We start from the raw sequence: 19,187 nt of genomic DNA, 5'->3' as shown, positions 1-19,187 counted from the left end.
ATAAAAGCTAAGTAGATGATCTGGAAAAGAGAAGAGGTGAGAGCAGAAATGGAGGCATACGAGCACAGAACGCCCTTCCTGAAGGGACAGCGGCAGGGCTCGGGGGGAGGCTGGCGTGGGCTCCGGCAGCGGGCAGAGAACTGCCCGAGGTGACGGACGTGCTGCTCTGCGGCCCAGTTTTGTCCACCGCAAACAAGGAGGTTGCCTGGACTCATTGGTCATACAGATAAAGCATACTGCCACTTCTGTGCAAAAAGCTAGAAGGGAAACGTTGGGGTGAGAGTCATGCTGCAGACTGCTTTTAAGGAGGGGAAAGATATCCACTTAGTGTTTTTAATCCAGGTGTTTTGCCAATGATCCTTCTCTTGGCATTTGAAGAACTCATGACATGTTTTCTGTTTCTATTTCAGGCCAAGAACATCCTAATAGCCTGCGGCACAAATACAACTTTATTGCAGATGTGGTGGAGAAGATAGCTCCTGCTGTGGTTCACATTGAATTATTTCGCAAGTAAACAAGATGCCCAGTTTTGATTTTGTATTCCTGAAAACAGCACTGACTGTGCGCCAGAAATGTTTTTGTTTTTGTTTTTTTTTTAATGTAATGGTATATACTAGCACAGAGGCTTTTCAGATGATAAATATTTGTCGTGCTTAAGAATTAAGGATATTTTAAAAGTCTTGGCCAAAAAATAAATAAGGTAAACTAATTAATGTGCATTATCTTGTTAATGATAGTGAACAATAGCATATATTCTAAAGCATTAAAAAATAACTGAATTCTGGTTTGCTGTGCTCTAGGTGACCCTGCTTGAGCAGGGCGATTGGACTGGATGATCTCCAGAGGTCCCTTCCAACCTCAAATGTTCTGTGCTTCTGTGTGTTATTTGGAAGGATTTGTGATCTTTCAATGCTTTGAATTTTTTGCAGTAATAAACGTTTATTTCCCACGTCTTTTAGACTTCCTTATTCGAAGAGGGAGATTCCTGTTGCCAGTGGCTCAGGGTTCATCGTCTCAGAAGATGGCCTGATAGTGACAAATGCCCATGTAGTCACCAACAAAAATAGGGTAAAGGTGGAGCTGAAGAATGGTGAAACATATGAAGCTAAAATTAAAGATATTGATGAAAAAGCTGACATTGCACTAATTAAAATAGATGCTCAGGTGAGTTATTAAAACGAGACACTTTTTCCTCTTAATTTAGTATCCTTCCTTCTAAAAGTTATTGCTAATATTAAAGTTTAAAGGGAAGCTTAGAGTTTAGTGGTCTGAGTTTTAGAAGAACTTTGAGCTGACAAGGTAGATACGTTTTTTTAAAAAGCCAAGTAATAATGTGTATTGATGGTCAACTTTATCAGTGTAATGCAAGCAAGTCTGTACCAGCCTGTATGCATGCCAAAAAAGTAAAACGAAAAGTTTGCTAGCTGCTTAGCACACACACTGGCTAACGTAACCCTTTTTGTTCTGCAAAGAAACGTTGAGGGTCCCCTCGTGACTGCTGGAGGGACAAACGTGTCTTTCTCATATGCCTATAGTGGAGATGACAAATTGCTTTTAGAAAGTAACCTTTGCACCTCTGCACTATGCCACACTAATGTAGAGATTAAAACGGGAAGATATCTTAGGAAGTATCCTTAATATTGAAATTAAAGCCAGCTGGGGAAGATACTATTCCTCTGCAAGTAATTTTCTGAACAAATGAGAATACAACACTACATCCAGAATCTTCAACCACATCAAACATATGGCTCTCGAAATCAGTCTATCTTGTTATTGTGGTACCTGCAACAGCAGAAAAATTCTTTCACGCAATTCTGTATGCATTGACAGTGTAGTGCAAACGGTATATCACATTGAAATACTTTGTGTAGCGTAGATGCTATTAGATGCATGTGATTTCTTGAGGTGCTGCTCATATTCATTTCTCTTGTTTGAACTTTTAGTGAACGGCCTCCAAATTTAAGAGGCAAGAATGCTTCATTTAAAACTCATGATTCAAAAATGTGTATATCTTGCAGTGTTGTTTTAGTTCAGACCTATTCCCCAGCGAGGTCAAAGTGTTTGTGCCAGAGTTCATGACTAAATCAGACATCTAATGCAGAACTTTGGATGACCCAAGATATGTAGTGCTCCTGCTGCTCCCTTGCCACCTTTGTCATTCAATGGCTTTTTCTTCCCTCATTTTTGTTATTTAAAAGCTTTTTACCAGCAACATGACAAAAAAGCCCTTACAATTTCGAAAAGGTTTCTCCTCTGTTTTCCTGAGCAAGTAACCATATGAACAAAAGTTAACTCTGCCTCACCGCATACGAATGCACATTTTGTTTCATCTTACTTAAGCATTCACCAGTTGTTTACTTGCTCTTTTGTATGTTAAAATAAGCAAAAGCAAGTGTGAAAACAGTGGCAAAGCAAGGGGAAAGACCCCCAGGATGAGAACTAGCAGCTTTGTTAAACTGAGTGGGGGTATGGCAAGGAGTAAAGGGCAGCTGGAAAAGCGATATAAAACTGGAGGCACAGTATGGTGGGGAAAGTAGAACAGAAAATGGTGTTGAGAAGGAAAGGTCTTAGAGGGTGATAGGAAAGCTAGCTTGGGAGGAGAGAGAAGCTAGTAAATTGAAGAGAGAAATGAGACACTGAATGAATGTGGCAGACTGCTTTGAGGACCCAGGGAGGGAGCAGACATTTTGTTTAGTGTTATATGGTACCCTAAAGACATGATTCCTCAATTTCCCTGGCACTAGAAGGCCTCATGGGTGCGCATGGGTATGTATGAAAAATAGACCTCGCTCGTGCAGACAGACAAGAGCCTGGGAAGCTTCTGCAGAGCGCTGGTCGGGGCGTTTCTTTCTAGCTTTTCCAGCTTTGTAAGCTGCCTGTGGGAAGGGAGATCCTGGAGGACTGTGGAAGCAGCTTGGAAAAAAGAAGATGCAGCCAGTTTAGTTGCCTATAGCAGGGGCCACTGCTAAACAGAGCTTGAACTGCTGATTCACTGATGTCAGTAATCAGGGAAATGCCAGGTTAATATATATGTTAGCCTGTGGTTCCTGAGAGGTAAAATAATTTTGGAGAAGGGAAAAGAAATATATGGCATAAGATAGTTCCATAGCACATGAAACAGTAATTCTTGTTATATGCTGCAAGATGACAGATACTGCTTTTTAAAATTATAGCTGTGTAGTTAAATGATTGTCATGATCTTATTCTATCAATTTAATTTTTTAAACACATTTGTGACCCTCTTTCACAAGTGGCTCACCAGCTGGTCATTTGCAAGTGTTTGTCATTCCAAGCTATTATCATCTTACATTGTTCAGTTGTGGAACAGGAAAAAATATATGATTTTTTGATCTAACATGAAGCAGCTTTTACCTCTTTAAATCCTTCAGACGTTCATGATTCTTTGTCTACCACTGACAGACAGATGATACAAGAAGGTGTTCTGGCTTGGGAGGTCTTGATTTCTGAAACTGGCCAATATAGTACGTGCTTCAAATTGAGCATTTCAACCTAGTTGCAAATTCTAGATGCAGATATAGACAGAACTATAGGTAGTTGCAAATTCTTTAAGGCTGGAAACTTTCTGTGTCTTACAGCTATCTGAGCTATATATACAGCTTTCAGCTGTATGGGGTGGGGGACAACTGGTTCCTTCAACTCAGTTGCCTATAAGAAAAAGGGCTGTTTTCAATGAAACTTTGAGGAAGTGTCTTAGTGCCTAGAGGCTGAGCTCTGCTTCAGGAGGAAGCCCTCGCTTTCTTCCTCAGATGTCGGTTTTGCACCTCCATCTGGGTTGTAGGAGATTGTTACATGCTCTGCTCTAAATTAGGTAGATTATGGATATAAACTTGGGTCTCGCATATCTTCGATAAGCGTCTTAACAGTTGTACAATTTACTGCCTCATGTATATCCCCCCTTGATCCCTGCCCTTTGCATCTCAGGAGAATTTTGAGACTTGGAGAGAACTTTTTGTGTCTCTGTGTGTGTGCGTGTGTGTGTGTGTGTGTATGATGGGAAAGTGATTTCCCAGCTAACTATTAACTACTGCATGTTCCAGTAACACAAGGCACTGGGAAATTCCCATCCAGAACGAGGCCTGAAGCATGGCTCTTCGCAATATAGATGATGCTTTGCACTTGCAGAATTAAAAAGATAAAACTTGCACATTATCAAAGAGTGGAAGTAGAAGTGTGAAATGCAGTCAGCTGAGAAGTGGATTTTAAGTTTGAACTTTCAGGGAATGTTTTCATATATCCACTCAGGTTGAGGGTTGGAACTTCCTTTTGGTACTGAAATGCCTTTCAACCATTCAGAATCATAAAAGGCTTTTTAAAAATTACAGAGGTAATGATTAGCTGAAATTTAAACTTATATAATGACTAAAGAAGGTGATGTGGCAGTACAGATGGCTCGTTAAAAATCTAGGTATGGCATGAAAACCAGCGCTAAGAATTTGGTCAGAAGTAAGAGACGAAGTTCTTCCTTTTAAATAAGTTACTTGTAATTGACATCAAAGATAAAGAACTTTTTTTTTTTTCTATTTTGCTGTGCCTGTTAAGGCAAGATCTGAAGGACACAAAATATGTCTGTGGTTTAGGCTGTCAGTTGCTATCCTTAAAACACTTAAGATTTCACAGCAGCATGCACGCTATTTTTCTTTAAACTGTGCACATCTGGCCAAAGACATTACTTGAAATAATTTGGCTTTGCTGAGTGGAATAGAAAATGAAATAAGATGGTAAACTCTAGACACCAGTAGAGATAAATTGTTTTCCCCGATTCAGTTCTTCTCAGAGGAAAGACATTATTAAAGTCGATGAAGAACAGAAATTTTGGGGAGAGTTTGTTCTTAAGATCCTAAAGTATGGTCATTTTTATAGTCTAGAGAAGAGAAAAACTATATTTCTTGCATCCGTATTTAAACACAACAGAGTGGCAAAATGTTAAAAGGGGGAAGTGAAACTGGATTCAACCCTAGGAAGCTCAAAGGCAATATAATCCTGGGGTACGGAGGAAGACGGTTCCACATGTGAACAGCTTCAAGGAGGCAGCAGTGCTAGAAAGGAACAGCACAGTTGCAGGCTATTTGCGTATGAACATCCCAAATCTATTAAACTTCCCTAGAAAAATTCAGGCTTTGGCAGCCCAGGCAGAGGCTGGTGAACTAACGCATCCTGTATTGCAGACACGATACTGCAATGAGAATAAAACCCATCAACAAACGTTATACAACACTCCAAAGCAAACAGAAGATTTTGAGCTAGCGGAGCTTGGTTATGAAATGCATCTTAAGACAAATACTTGGCGTGTTGTTAAAGGAGAACTAAGTGAGATGCAGCTTTTTATAAACCCCAGAAGGAGGAGAGAAACTTTGGAGGTGGTCCGATGTAGAGGGTTAATGGAGCGCAGACCGAATGCGATTGTTCTCACAAAGTAGTCTGCGGGTATAGGCGTTACCAAACTGAGCTTAAGTGAAATAGCTGTGGGTTACAAAAGAGCCTGGGGCCCTCGCCCAGCCCGAAGCTGGAAGCCAAAAGTAGTGGGGGGTGTGGAGGTGGTTTTACCTGGAGACCCTTTTCGTCCTTCAAAATTCGGCTCCGGGCTGCCGAAATGATCCGTGTGGCCGTTGCGTACGGTTTGGCAGCCGGCGCGGAAGGGAGCGCCGTCGACGGTGTTTATTCTGAGGTGCATCTTCTTCCCACGCTGCTTAAAAACCAACCAGGAGACCAACCACGAGACGCTTGCCACACGCTCTGAAATAGCCCCTGGGTTACGGGAAACGTGCCGAGGAAACGCAGGAGGTTTGCGCTCCTTAGCGTGAGGAGTTACTTGCTCCTGTATCCCAGAGAGGGTTTGGCCTTTGAGTGGTGAAGCATTAGGGAGTTTGTGATTGAGCTTTAATTTGTGATGATACTTCAGCTCTTTTTCTTGGTGGTCCCCCCCCACCCCCAACCAGCGTCTTACTAGCTGCTGTTTAGTCTGGCAGGACCTTCTGCCCTCTTTCCCCTGGTGGTTTTCGTGAGGCAATGCGGAGTCTGTGTCTTTGTGGTCAGAGGGGATTTGCTCCCCCCCCCTCCCCCACCATCTGTACAAACCAGAGGAAGCAGGAAAGCAAAATTTCCTGTTTACCTATGAATATTTTAATAGCCAGTGTGTCGAAAACCCAAGCTACTTGAATTCCAGATGCAAGTGGCTTTTCCCGCAACGCGGGTTTACTCTGAGATCTGACGCTGGGTGTTGCATGGCTTCCTCTCGGGAGTCGACCGCGAGGGAGCCCCCCTCCTGTTAGTTCCAGGCGCCCGCAGGGCTCCCGGAAACGAAGCGGCTTGTCAAAAGGTTGCGTGTAACCTCTCCTGTTCACCGACCAGTTGAGGCCGTTTCCCGCCGCCGTTAGCTCCTGGCGGCCCTCACCGCGGCCTCGGGTCGCGAGACGCTCGCGGAGCCCCGGGGCGCTGCCGGCATCAGGGCCCCCCCCCCCCGGTGCCGTGGGTCAGCCCTGGTCCTGAGGCCCCCCGAGCTGTGCCCCTCTCTCCCTTCAACCAGAGTTTCGTTTATTTGTCGTGCCTCGTGGTTCGGCCCTGCGAGGGGGCAGGGAGAACCCCTGGGGTTGTATGGGCTAAAGTCCCAGGTCCCACCAGAGGAACCCAAAACGTGGCCGCATTCGTGACTGACCGCCGTGCTTTGGTCCCTGTGCATAGGAAGCAGACGCGTCCGCAGCGTGGTTTACTTGCTTTACGAAGGATGACTAAAGAAACGTAGCTGGATGCGTTTATATCCTTACTACGTTTTCTAAATATTTCATTTTAAGGGAGAACGTTAGTGTTTTGCCAGGTAATTCAAATCCCAGTGACACAGTGAAACAACATTTCGCGCGCTCTCTCTCTCTCTTTTTTTTTCCTCCTGCAAGCTTCCCATGCTCTATATTTAGATAAGGAGACTCAGTTTTGTTTTTCTAACTATAGATGAAATACTTTCAGAGATTCGTAATACATTTGGGTTGTTTTTTTCATTTTCTTTGGCATTTTGTCAAACGTTTTCTAGATTGTAGATGATGCTCTACGTTTTTTATGCTTTTGGACTATGTTTTTGTTTTGCCAACACATTCTGAAAGTTAAACAAACAGGTTTATTAATGAGACTAGAAATGCAATTCCCAAGAAAGTCGTATGTTTTGCCAGAAGTACTTGCAGCTGAATTGGTGTGCCATACAAACATCTGTTTCTTTTCCACCTAAAAATAAAGAAGCACGAGGAAATCTGGCCCTCTTTAACACAAATTGAATTCAAGGCGTTTGTCTCCTCTTCATCAGTTTACTGAACTCCAAAACGCTTTCTGCAAATTCATGATCTTCCCTCCATAAATTAAGCCGGCTGTGGAGCAGAGAAGGGATTTACTTGTTTTCCCGTGCCAACTTAAGAGACAGATTCACGTTTTTCATGGGTGAAAAAATCCCAGCCGAAACGCCTAGGGTTTATGTTTGCCTGTCACTCCACGTTACTGATTTCACTATGGCGCTAGCCGTGCTCTGACTGTGGCGACGGCGTCCTGCCTCTGCTCTGGGTTTCAGAGCTGATGCGGTTTGTCGAGGCTCTGCTGGGCGCGTTGCTCTTCCGTGCTCGTCCTGACCTCTCGTGCTGAGCTGCTGCGCTCCATCCGCGCCAGAGCTGGGTTTTATTGTCGGATAAAGCCGTTTCTTGTGGCCGTGTGCTGCTCTCCGTCTTGTGGGAGTTGTGTTTACCCGGGGTGTGCTGCGTCAAACCCGTGTATAAAGTTGTGTGAAGCGCTTTGGGATGAGAAATGCTTAAAATATTAACGCTAATTAATGGCTCCCTCTCTGCCGGAGTGTAAACAGTGAGTCATGTGCCACTTATGGTCTGCGTGTTTAGTTGTATTTCTGTATGCTTGCAGAACGCGTGCTTGCAGGATCCTGGCAGAGCCGTGAGAGTTAAAAGGAGAGATAGAGGGGAAAAACGTTGTGTTGCTCGAGGTCATGCAGTGAGTCACTGGGAAAGCTGGGCTTACGTGTTGGGTGTTTCTGGCTCCCTGTTCATTATGCTGCGAGGCATATTAGTATGCCTGGGATTTTAATTAACTGTGGTGGCAGATCTATAGTTGAGAGAATCACGAGCTCTAGCTGTTGTTACGGCACTCTTATGGCCGTCAGAAGTTATGTAAAAATTGAGGGGAAAAAAATGTCCATTTATTGAGTGTAGTTAGGGGTCCTGGACTCAGACATTTAAACTTAGTTTGCAATGACTGTCTTAAAATTCCAGGCAAGAGCTCAATCGTGGAAGTGTGAGAGGGCACTGGCAACAGTTTAGTTACAGCTACTGCTGTGAACGCATGCCATGTATTTCCAGGACTCCTCTTGCGAGTTGCGGAAGGACATGCTTATCATTTGATTCTCATGATGCCCGAGGATTTTGATTGTTTTTGTCATAATTTCACTTTAAAAAAAAATACCTACAATTTAAATAAATACTTGTTGAAGTTTTTCAATAATAGAAAGTTTAGTTCTGGGTATGACAGAGTTATTTTTAAGGTTTGATTTTGTTTTGTTTTAGAAAAAGACAAAAGGTAAAGCCGCTACAATGCACGTATTCATCATAACCAGCTCTTCGTGGCGTTTACTTGCAGAGGCACTAGCGAGAGTGTTTATATTTGTTACTGTTAGTGTGTTCTGCACCACACTGAGAAAGTCTGAATAAGAAATAATGTTTTGAAAATTTCACAAACCTCATTGCTTTTCATTTACCACATAAACTCCTAAGCCCAGTGGTTCTTTGAAGTTTGCTCGGTATCCTTCTTGTTGCTGAAGTGTGCAAAGATACCTGTGTGCGTTGTCCACTCTGTAGCAGGTAAAAATTTATTATCTGGGGAAACAGAATACAACAAATCAAATGCGTTAGTTGCATTTGTAGTTATCTCGAGATAATGTGTTTTGAGATAAGGCTCTCTCTCTCCTGGAAACATACTGCATAGAGAACACGTTTTCCAAAGCTATGTTTCATAACACGTGCTGAGTGAGGAGATTTTTTGCAATTGATTTTTGTTCTGAGCGAATGAAAGGTTAGTCTAACTCTTTCCAGAAGACGTGTTGAATCACACAGATGACCCACAGCCAGTCCATACAGTGTCAGACTTGGAACTGTAGCCTAACTAGTATAGGCACAGGCTTGAAACCTCAGCATAATCAAAAGTCATTGTATTAGTCAGAGTTTGTTCATGTTTTTTCTCTCTGCTGCCAAATGCGATTTTGGCTTTGTGACTGTTTCTTTATCTCAGGAACATTGTATAAATCTTGCTAACTTTGTATTCAGCTGGATTTTTTTTTTCTATTTATGAAAGAAAAGACAGCCTTTTGTGTGTGTGTGTGTGTGTTTTTATTGTTGTTTTAATCTGTTTCATTTACTGATTAAATGTCTTCTTTCTCTATAAAGCATCTGTCTGCAGTTGACTGGGATACAAACAAAAGATATATGTGTGTGCATGTGTGTGTGTGTGTGTGTGTGTGTGTGTATATGCATACACACATTTTGGAAGGAAAAACAGTGCCAGAAAGGGAGATGCTTCATGATCAACCATGTCGTGAAAGCGTGTGCTCCTACGTCAACTTCATAGCACCTGGGGAGAGGAGGAAGGGCCCTCTCTGCAAACGGTCCCCCCATGGGGGTGTTTGTGTCGCGGCGCGCTGTGTGCTCCCCAGCATCGCTCGTCGTAACTGCCTCCTTCCTGGTGTGCTGAAGGGCTCCCTTGGCGTTGAGGCTGCTCAGCAGGCTCCTCAGCAGTATCGGCTTGGCTCGTTGCTTGCTTGTTTGCTGCTTTGCAAGCAAGATGGGCAGTGCTGGTATAGGCTGTTGAACCCTCGGCGGAGTTAACCTTAGTCAGATTTATTTACATTTGTGGCGGTGATACGGACTGCAGATAATCAGTACTTAGTAGTAGGGCATTGCTGCTTCTGAAAGCTTTCCTCTGAAAGGGAAATGTTTTTCTTTGTACCGTGTTGCCTGTTTTGTTGCTCATCCAACTGATCAGGTTTAGCTAGCAGTTGGTGAATTTTCTTGCCGTCCTGAGAGGGAGAGATGCTATTTCCATAGAGCATCTTATCCTGTCTGAAGGGTTTGGCAATCAGTTTTATTGAAACAGTGTGTACATCTGAGTAAAATTTTGCTGGTAGAATTGTAATGGAGTTGGATAAAAGGGTACACTGAAAGCAGGCTTGTTAAATATTAGAGCGGTAACTTCTGCCTTTCCTACAGCGTATAGTGACATGACTGATGTCTTCTGTTTTTCTACTTACAGTTATTGAATATTTCCTAGAATGTTTGAAATAAAACTGTAGATGAAAAATATTAAGTGATACACATTTAGCTTAGTTTATATTAGTGGATTTCTGTCCCTAAGGGAGATAACATAGACTTTCAAGTTGCTGATGACAAAAGAGCTAGCTCTTGATTTCCAGTTTAAGCACATGTAATATTTTCTCCTTGTGCCAAATTTTAGTAATCATTCAGCTTTCACTGATACCCAAAGCAGAGTTTTCGGTAAATTGGGAGCATGTACAAATAATCAATGCATAGTAAATATTATGTCGTTTCTTATATACATGAGCATCCACTATTTCTTCATGATCCCATCAAGTACAGGCCCATAAATCTCCAGGTGTTCTGGAGCAGATAAGGTATGAAGAAGTCACCTTCACAAATTTGCAGACAGGAATAAATTGCAAGAGGGTATGTTAAACTAATCTGTACTGCCGTTTCTAGACACATAGCTCAAGGATACCTTGAAGGAACCCTGTGTTTTAAGAAAGTGTTTGTATTACCTAGTCCTTGAAAATTGGTTCAAGTTATCCATAGGTCTGTAATCACTGGTCTATGTGGACTAACGCATTTTTCCTTTGATGCCATGTTTGCTGAGCAAAAGAAAGAATTTTGAAGTGGGGTGAGCTTGGAGGAAACCTATTTTAAAGTTAAACTCCTTAAATCTTAACATCTTCAGAAGAAATCAGTGGGTGTAAGAGGCAATATAGTTATTTAAAAGAGATACTCCATTGAATAATGTGCACGATGAAACATGTTAGCTGGTGTCTTATGAGAATATGAAATACTTTTAACTATGCATATGTATGTTTGATACACTCTATTTGTTTTCGTGACTCGTTAGTGTTCACTATTAAGCAGTACATTATTTTTACGTCAACAGCTGTTGGCCAATAATTTCAAGAAGCTGTTGGAAACAGCTCGATCCTCGTATCATCAGATGGTTGCTTTGTATAGCAATGCCTAAATATTCCTTTGGTCTTTAATTGTTTTTGATTTAATGGGTACCTATTGTGGAAAAAGCACTGTTACAGTGTAAAAAGCATGCTCCCTAGATCAGAAGTGCACTGATAAGTTGTTTCTATACATAGCCACATGAAACGCCTGAAGAAAAAAGAGCAAGTAAAATCCCCAAGGGAAAAAAGTCTTTTTTTTTTTTTTTTTCCTTTTTTCCTCTGCTCTATTAATGAAATCATGCTCATGTGGAATTCACTGTCCTTGTACAGTAATGTCTTTATAACATTTTTCTTTCTTTCTTTTTGCTTTGTTTTGTTTATAGGGTAAACTGCCAGTCCTACTGCTTGGTCAATCTGCAGACTTAAGGCCAGGAGAATTTGTGGTTGCGATTGGAAGTCCGTTTTCGCTTCAAAACACAGTGACCACTGGGATTGTTAGTACCACTCAGCGTGGAGGAAAGGAGCTGGGGCTCCGCAACTCTGATATGGACTATATTCAGACAGATGCCATCATCAATGTAGGTCCCACTCTGAGCTCTTAGATTTCATGACTAGTTGCTTTGAAAATTTCACCAATAACATCATTCAAAAGAACAGGGAATGTGGTGGGCTTTTCTTATCATCCGTATGAGGATGGACATCTGCAGTGCAGCAGTGCTTGTTTGTTATTAAAAAGCTCCCAAAGGAACCACACCAATATCTGCCTTCACTTGAAAATCCTTATAAATTACGAGGGAGGAGGCAGTATTCTCGGGTGACTACATATCTTTTCAGAATTCATTATGCTTTCTAAAAAGAAGACAAACTTAGTTAAAGAGTACAAGTTTGTTCCTGCATTAAGTTTACAATAGTTATTAGAATAGTTTTTGTACTTGTACAACTCCCAGAGCTGTCCTAAAATCTGTTAAGTGACTAGTGTGGTACTGTTAAAACAGAAGAAAAAACCTTGGCCTTCTTAAATTACTCTGGCAAGAGAAGAAGGACTAAGCATTTGCAAAGCTCAGCTGAAAAGAGGAGAAGCTCATGTTCAGAGGGGAATAGCTCTAGATTTTTAAAGGGCATTCTATTACACATGTTTAATAGACAGTGAAAAATTGCAACAGAAGTATTTCAAAATTTTCTTTTAAGTTTTGCTTGCAATGAATTAAAGGAGGTAAATGGTAAAACATCTTCTTGCCATATGTTTATTTTCAGTATGGAAACTCTGGAGGACCCCTAGTAAATCTGGTAAGAGTTTCTTTGTTTGCTTAGTGTAAACCTTATTACTTACTTTTCTTGTTGGTAAAAATATTGCCAAAAAAGTGATTCAGACGCTTTCACTATCTGGCTGACTACACAAAATTCACATGGTTCTTACTAATCACTTGTCTATATTTGTGTTGGCAAATCACAGGATATGCTTGGATTTCAATACGTGAAGTGTTTTCAGTTTCATAGTTTTGAGCAAACGTGATGCCCAAATTGTTCACTCGTGCCTTGCAAAATGTAAAAAGTACATTTTAAACTGGAGGCAAGTTTTAAATTATACTCACTGTGTACTGTGTAGTTGCAAATTTTTTGCAAACTGAAGCTCAGTTTAGTATTCAGAAATTGATATATTGCTTTATTTTGAATCACTCTGAGGTAGAAAACGCCACACTTTTTTATCAGGCTATTAGAGTAAAGCTCGCCTGTGTGGGATATATGAGAGCTGTGAACCCTGCGCGCTGAATTAGCAGTAGCAGGCTGTTTGCTTGTGCATGGCCTCCAGTGTCCTACTGGTCAGTTCCTGTAGGAGAGCGAGAGAGAAGTTTGGCTCCTACCTTGCGAAGGTCTGTCTGTCTCGGACCAAGTATTTCAGTCTTCTCGAACTGCAGACCCATCAGCTGCCCTGCTGCGCGTCTGTCTGAGGAGAAATTCTGTCTTGGCACGAGACGTTCTTCCCTGAGAGAGCTTTGTCAGGAGTCGCGTTACGGGGAAAAGCTTTTGGTTTTTGGTGAACTGATATTTTCCTTTATAGTATTATTCAATATTTGCTGAGAACCTCCAATGCTAATTGGTACCATACTTCATAAGATGCCTTGCTGAAATGAACAGATTCAAATTCACTGCAGAATAGGCTGCTATTCTGTTACAAGGTGAAGAGCTGCCACATTCTGATTTTGGTTATCCTGGTGTGAATGCGAGTATCAGCATCAGTTTTCCAAAACTGTGGAGTACTTTTTATACTAGTAGATGATCCAGGCAAATTAGACTAAAATAAACTATGGACAAATCATTTTGGTTTAACCTCATGGTAATGAATTGAATTTAGAAAATTAAAAACCAGCTACAAAATGTGTTTTGTGAATTTGTCTTTGTGATTGCTGGGAAGAAATAATCCTTTTTTCTTCGAGACATTTCACATATTAGCTAATAAAAATGTCTTATTTCTCCAGGATGGTGAAGTCATTGGAATTAACACCTTAAAAGTCACAGCTGGGATCTCATTTGCAATTCCATCTGATAAAATCAAAAAGTTCTTAACTGAATCTCATGACAGACAGGCTAAAGGTACTGTACTTCACTTTTTTGAAAGAGATAAATCTAAAAATAGTAATACAACAGAAAGTCAGCAGTCTGAGGCGCTGTCTTTTTGGTAAGAGCAATTGGTTAAGACTATTTTATTTCCTTTTTATAGGAAAAGCTATAACCAAAAAGAAATACATTGGCATACGAATGATGTCTCTTACTCCTAGGTAAGTAGAAGTGGTAACTAACTCTTCTTAATCTTACTTAAGTGTGATCACTTCACACATTTGGATCAAATTAGTGATTTTTAGAAACAACTAAAAGATGAACCAGTAGCATGTGCCTCACTGTAGGTTATGGTGACAACTTTCAGCCAATCTGTGCCACCTTTTGTTCTCTGTCTGTTACGTGGTTGAACTCTTCTGCAAGCTCTCGTATGAGCTAGTTTTCAAACAACTCCATGGCTGTTTTTTTCCCCCCTCTTCAGGTTTCAGAAGAGAATATTGAGCAGCTGTTCATTTTTCTTGGGGCTGTACTACTATTGTTACCATCTAATCTGTGCTGTCATGAGGGTCAGAGAGGAAACAGGACAGTCATGTCTTCAAGAATGATAGCAAAGCTACCTGCATGTTTTCATTCATAAATAATTCTTCTGATTAAAAATGTACTTAATGTCAAATGAATCCTTTGTGCATGCTTGTTTACTCAAACGCCAGCCAGATAGAACTCATCTGAGCAGTAATATTTAGTCCTTTAGAAATAACTAGAGGTTTGTACATGTGCAAATGCTTCTAGACGCCCCGTTACTTTACTAAGCGTGGTCAAAATATGTTTTGTCTGTGCTGGGCGATAATAGATGTGGATTTACCACTTTGGCTTTGTCACCCGGCAAATGGGTTGCTGTACTGTTTTTGGCAGTTGGCTGTTCCTTAACACCAGAAGTGAAACAAGGCATTTAAAACTTGAGATACTATTTAAGATGTTGAGAATCTTCTAGTTGTAAACTAATGACCACATTTTTTAATGTTTTGTTTCACTTCTTGTCTTCTGTATGTATTGAAATGACTGTCAGTACAGGAAATAGATGCTTAAAAAGCTGTATGGCTACAAAAAGTATAGTAATTCTTGAAATACTTTTAAAGGTTAACTTGAATTGCAAAGTGTCATAACATGACTAAAATACCTCAGCAAGTAAATGTTAGCTAAGATAAGTAAAAATGTGGTTTTATTTCCCTCGACAAAATATTTTTATTGATGATATTTTATTTTCCAGCAAAGCTAAAGAGCTGAAGGATCGCCATAAAGACTTCCCTGACGTTGTCTCTGGGGCCTATGTTATTGAAGTAATTCCAGAAACACCAGCTGAAGTGTAAGTTAAAGTACTTTTTTCTTAAAACCACTGCCTCTGACTTGAGGAAGTAACGATAGAGAACATTACATACATAACTGATTATCTAGATTTTGCTAAATTAACATTATTATAACCATCTGATAGCTATTAGGTTGTCTGCTTGAAATCAGTCTGTAGTTTTAGTTCAGTTCCTGATGGGCAATATTACAAACATATCAGAGTGGTGTAGTAAAACCCTCTGAGAGTTCCCAGTTAAAAGGGCAAGCACTGAGTGGGTGTGTAAATTCGATTTTCATTTTTCTCACTGATCTCTTCCTAGACATCCACTGTACTTCTACCAATGCCAGCACTAAATTAGCGGTAGCAGGCTGTTTGCTTGTGCATGGCCTCCAGTGTCCTACTGGTCAGTTCCTGTAGGAGAGCGAGAGAGAAGTTTGGCTCCTACCTTGCGAAGGTCTGTCTGTCTCGGACCGAGTATTTCAGTCTTCTCGAACTGCAGACCCGTCAGCTGCCCTGCTGCGCGTCTGTCTGAGGAGAAATTCTGTCTTGGCACGAGACGTTCTTCCCTGAGAGAGCTTTGTCAGGAGTCGCGTTACGGGGAAAAGCTTTTGGTTTTTGGTGAACTGATATTTTCCTTTATAGTATTATTCAATATTTGCTGAGAACCTCCAATGCTAATTGGTACCATACTTCATAAGATGCCTTGCTGAAATAAGGCATCTGGTCTTTGGTCGCTGGAACTGATCTGTCAAGCTCTTGCTAGTGACACTTTCAGAATTTGGTTAATATGAAATCACTCAGCAATCCAGGGTAGGAAATAGGAAACTCTATTCATTTTCTGAAATAAGGCCTCATATAGGAAAAGAGTAAATCTTTGTGGCAACAAAGCGGCATATGTAGTATCAAAGGCATGTGTGCAGGAAACAGCTTGGATATTCTGGAGCTGCGTTTTTTATCATCTCCTAGAGGGAAAGGGAGAGGATAGTTTGGTGAGTCTTTGTGTTGCAGATGCCGCTGTAAAATATTCAGTGTTAGCTGTATGTTAGTTTGTTTTCTAAAATATTGCTGCCTTTTGTAGATAATTCTTGTTGGCGACATTGTTCATGTAGAGTTCTAGTGTATGTCTGTAAGGAGGAATTATGTTTCAGTGCAGGAATAATGTCGTTTGCTCTGCTGTGAATCCTGTATGCCTGAACTTACTGCCTTTGCATTTGAAATCACAGAAAAAACCAGTGCTATACTGTGGTAATGACAATACTTACAGAGAAGGAAGAAATTAGAGAGGTAGAAGAAGTGTGATGTAACAGTTCTATAACTTGAAAGCAAACTCGAATTGAAATAGTTTGTCTGATGGCTGACATGGCAATTAAAACGTAATTCATGTTTGCTCCATCTCCCTGACTCTTAGTCCCGTTACGTACGGATTTCCTTGGTCTGCTAATTCATCTCCATCAGATTTTGTGTAGATGTACTAGATGGACATTCAGAGGAGTTCTGCTGCAGCAGCTCCTGCTAGATTTGAGTTGACAGGAGATCCCTGTTCAGCTGCCTTTGTATGAGACCAGAATGGTTTCTCTCATGAACATGTAGACTTAGGTAGACAACCAGATTTGTTAGCTGGCTAAAAGCATTGGCCAAGGCCTCCTGCTTGAGATAGGTACTTGAGTAAGGCATTTTCTGTGGGCGGAAGAGGCCCATGACTACTCTGTGGTTTTGTAAAAAAGGGTTATGCTGAAGGGCTGAATCATGTCTGATCTGGATACTCGGTTAATATTTCCATGACTTGGAGCCAAATTATTGTGCAAGACTAGGCAAGACATTATGGTCGACGATATCCCTCAACACCCCTTTTCTCAGTCTCGGTAGCCGTCTCCCCTAACGCTCTGTGAGGGACCCACAGCACGAGGCAGAGCCTCCCTCTGGCCTTGTCGAGCTGCAGTGCCTTGCTGTGCTCTGCTCCGTTTCTGTGGTGTCCCGTTTTGTGGTGCAAAAACTGCAATGGGAGGGTCTAGTCTGGGGTTTGCGTAGGGTGCTCAGGTTACAACAAGGGATTCAAAGTCTTATAGGCAGATGGATGAAAGGAAAGGGGACATCTGCATTTCTGGTGGCTGGGCTAGATTGCTACGTGTGTTACTTTGCTTAACTTTCAAATGAGAAGGCATAGCAAAGAGGCTGCCAATAAAGAGAACAGTATGGCATATTAAATGTATATTAGCACAGATCTGGGACTGAAATTCCTGACGTATTAACGCATAGCGCTGCTCAAATTGCTTTTCTATGTATGCATGAGTAAAGGCTTGGAAGTTTTCCTCTCTGAAATAAAGTACCTTGTCTCAATTATTCCAAAAGGAAAATATGCCTCCATCTCTTACACTGAATTAGCATCTAGGATCCTTACTGCAAAAGTAGCAGATTCCTTTGCAGATAGTGTAATATGGGGTTCATCATCCTTGCACCTCAGTTTGAATTCTCTATTGGTATTCTAATGGGCCCTGATACATAAATTGTAATTGCTGTTTACATGTCTGCTGTGTCTCTATGCAGCTGCCATTGAATGGGAAATAGGAAAAGTTCAGTGATCTTTCTAGCAATATTGTAAAGATGATAAAATGGCAATTATAATAATACATTGCTGCTTTGTATTTTCAGTGGTGGCCTGAAGGACAATGATGTGATTATAAGCATCAATGGACAGTCGATAACTTCAGCCAGTGATGTCAGTGACATTATTAAAAAGGACAGTACTTTGAACTTGGTTGTACGCAGGGGCAACGAAGATGTTATGTTAACAGTAGTTCCTGAAGAAATTGATCCCTAACCAGAAACATGAGCTGGATTTCATGTGTTCTTTTAACAGCATTGGACTGCTTATATTCTCTCTGTGCTGGTACAGGAAACGTTAGACTTCTGACCAACGTTCTGCTTGTTCAGTGGATTAGTATTGGCCGACAGAGTAACTTCTAATAGGTTTAAGGTGCAAAATCAATGTAATTTCACATACTGCAGACGATAATTTTTCCTTCTGTATTATGTATGCAATGTATTCTTTACTGGCTATTACATCTGTCCCCGCTTAACAAGTCAACATTTGCTTCCCTGTGTTGGATAGATTTACCATTATTTCAGCTAAGAGTTAAACAGAACCCACACATACAGTGTGTGTTGTGGTATTCAGGTATTTATAGGTTAGCTGTGTTTTAACTGGAAATACCATTGTAAAGGAGTAGTTGGTTTAAAAGAAAAAAAATGATTTATAAACACAAATCCCAAACCAAAATAACCCTTTCAAAATCCCATGCAGAATTTTAATACTATGATATTTTCCTAGTGTTATTAAAAGAATTCAACAATACTTCTTGTGAGTGATTCATTTTGCCTCCCCTTACAGAATGTTTTGTCTCTGAATGGCACAGCTGCTTGAAGGAATGTCTTGATGCACTTATTCTTATCATCATAAACCAAACCACTTCCACTTTATAGTATATACTAGTATTTGTGCTCTTGGGCATCTGCTTTTTCTAGCCTGGCTGGCACTGATATGTCATATTGGCCATCCAAGATTGACTGTCTTCCCTGTGTTAATATGCTTTCCTTATCGTTTTGTTTTGATTATGACTTAACTAATGCCTGAAATTCTGTTTGCCTACCGCAGAAGGTCTCAAATTGTGGATTACAGATTGCATACCGTTATATTTCAGATAGCAGAATATCTGTAACCTGTGTAGAGCTGGCCTTAAGCTCTTTAAACAAGCTCTGTTTTATTCACAACTTGAGACCTGGTGCACATGGGATAGGACCTGATTTTTGACCAAGATATTGGATCTTACTGTAACGTAAAGACTGATACTTACATGTTCCTGTTACGGGTGCACTTTAGGCCTGGGTAGTGAATGGATTTGTTTTTACTGTCAAGGTGGACAAGCAATAGAATTATAATTACTGTGTAATGCTCATGAGTAACCAGTAGGCTAGGCAACTCCTTGTCCTGTTCAAATACTTATCTCAGAGAATTAATTCAAGGTTTACAGGCAAGTTTGCAGTGATGATCATTCCTAAACATGCTCCTTT

At 40.9% G+C, this 19,187-nt stretch overlaps 1 protein-coding gene across 1 annotated transcript in view; it reads left to right on the top strand.

The window, feature by feature from the left end:
- Positions 1-18,471, top strand: part of HTRA1 (HtrA serine peptidase 1) — a 36,065-nt gene extending 17,594 nt beyond the window's left edge. The window contains exons 2-9 of the mRNA XM_068951514.1: positions 411-510; positions 960-1,164; positions 11,602-11,796; positions 12,473-12,505; positions 13,696-13,810; positions 13,938-13,995; positions 15,042-15,137; positions 17,769-18,471. Of these exons, the coding sequence (XP_068807615.1) occupies positions 411-510; positions 960-1,164; positions 11,602-11,796; positions 12,473-12,505; positions 13,696-13,810; positions 13,938-13,995; positions 15,042-15,137; positions 17,769-17,937 (971 nt within the window). The 3' untranslated portion in view covers positions 17,938-18,471. The remainder of the gene's footprint in view (positions 1-410; positions 511-959; positions 1,165-11,601; positions 11,797-12,472; positions 12,506-13,695; positions 13,811-13,937; positions 13,996-15,041; positions 15,138-17,768) is intronic.
- Positions 18,472-19,187: the final 716 nt, after the last annotated feature.

Source organism: Struthio camelus, chromosome 7, assembly GCF_040807025.1.
Source record: "Struthio camelus isolate bStrCam1 chromosome 7, bStrCam1.hap1, whole genome shotgun sequence".
Taxonomy (NCBI): Eukaryota; Metazoa; Chordata; class Aves; order Struthioniformes; family Struthionidae; genus Struthio; species Struthio camelus.
This window is presented reverse-complemented; position numbering and strand designations above follow the sequence as displayed.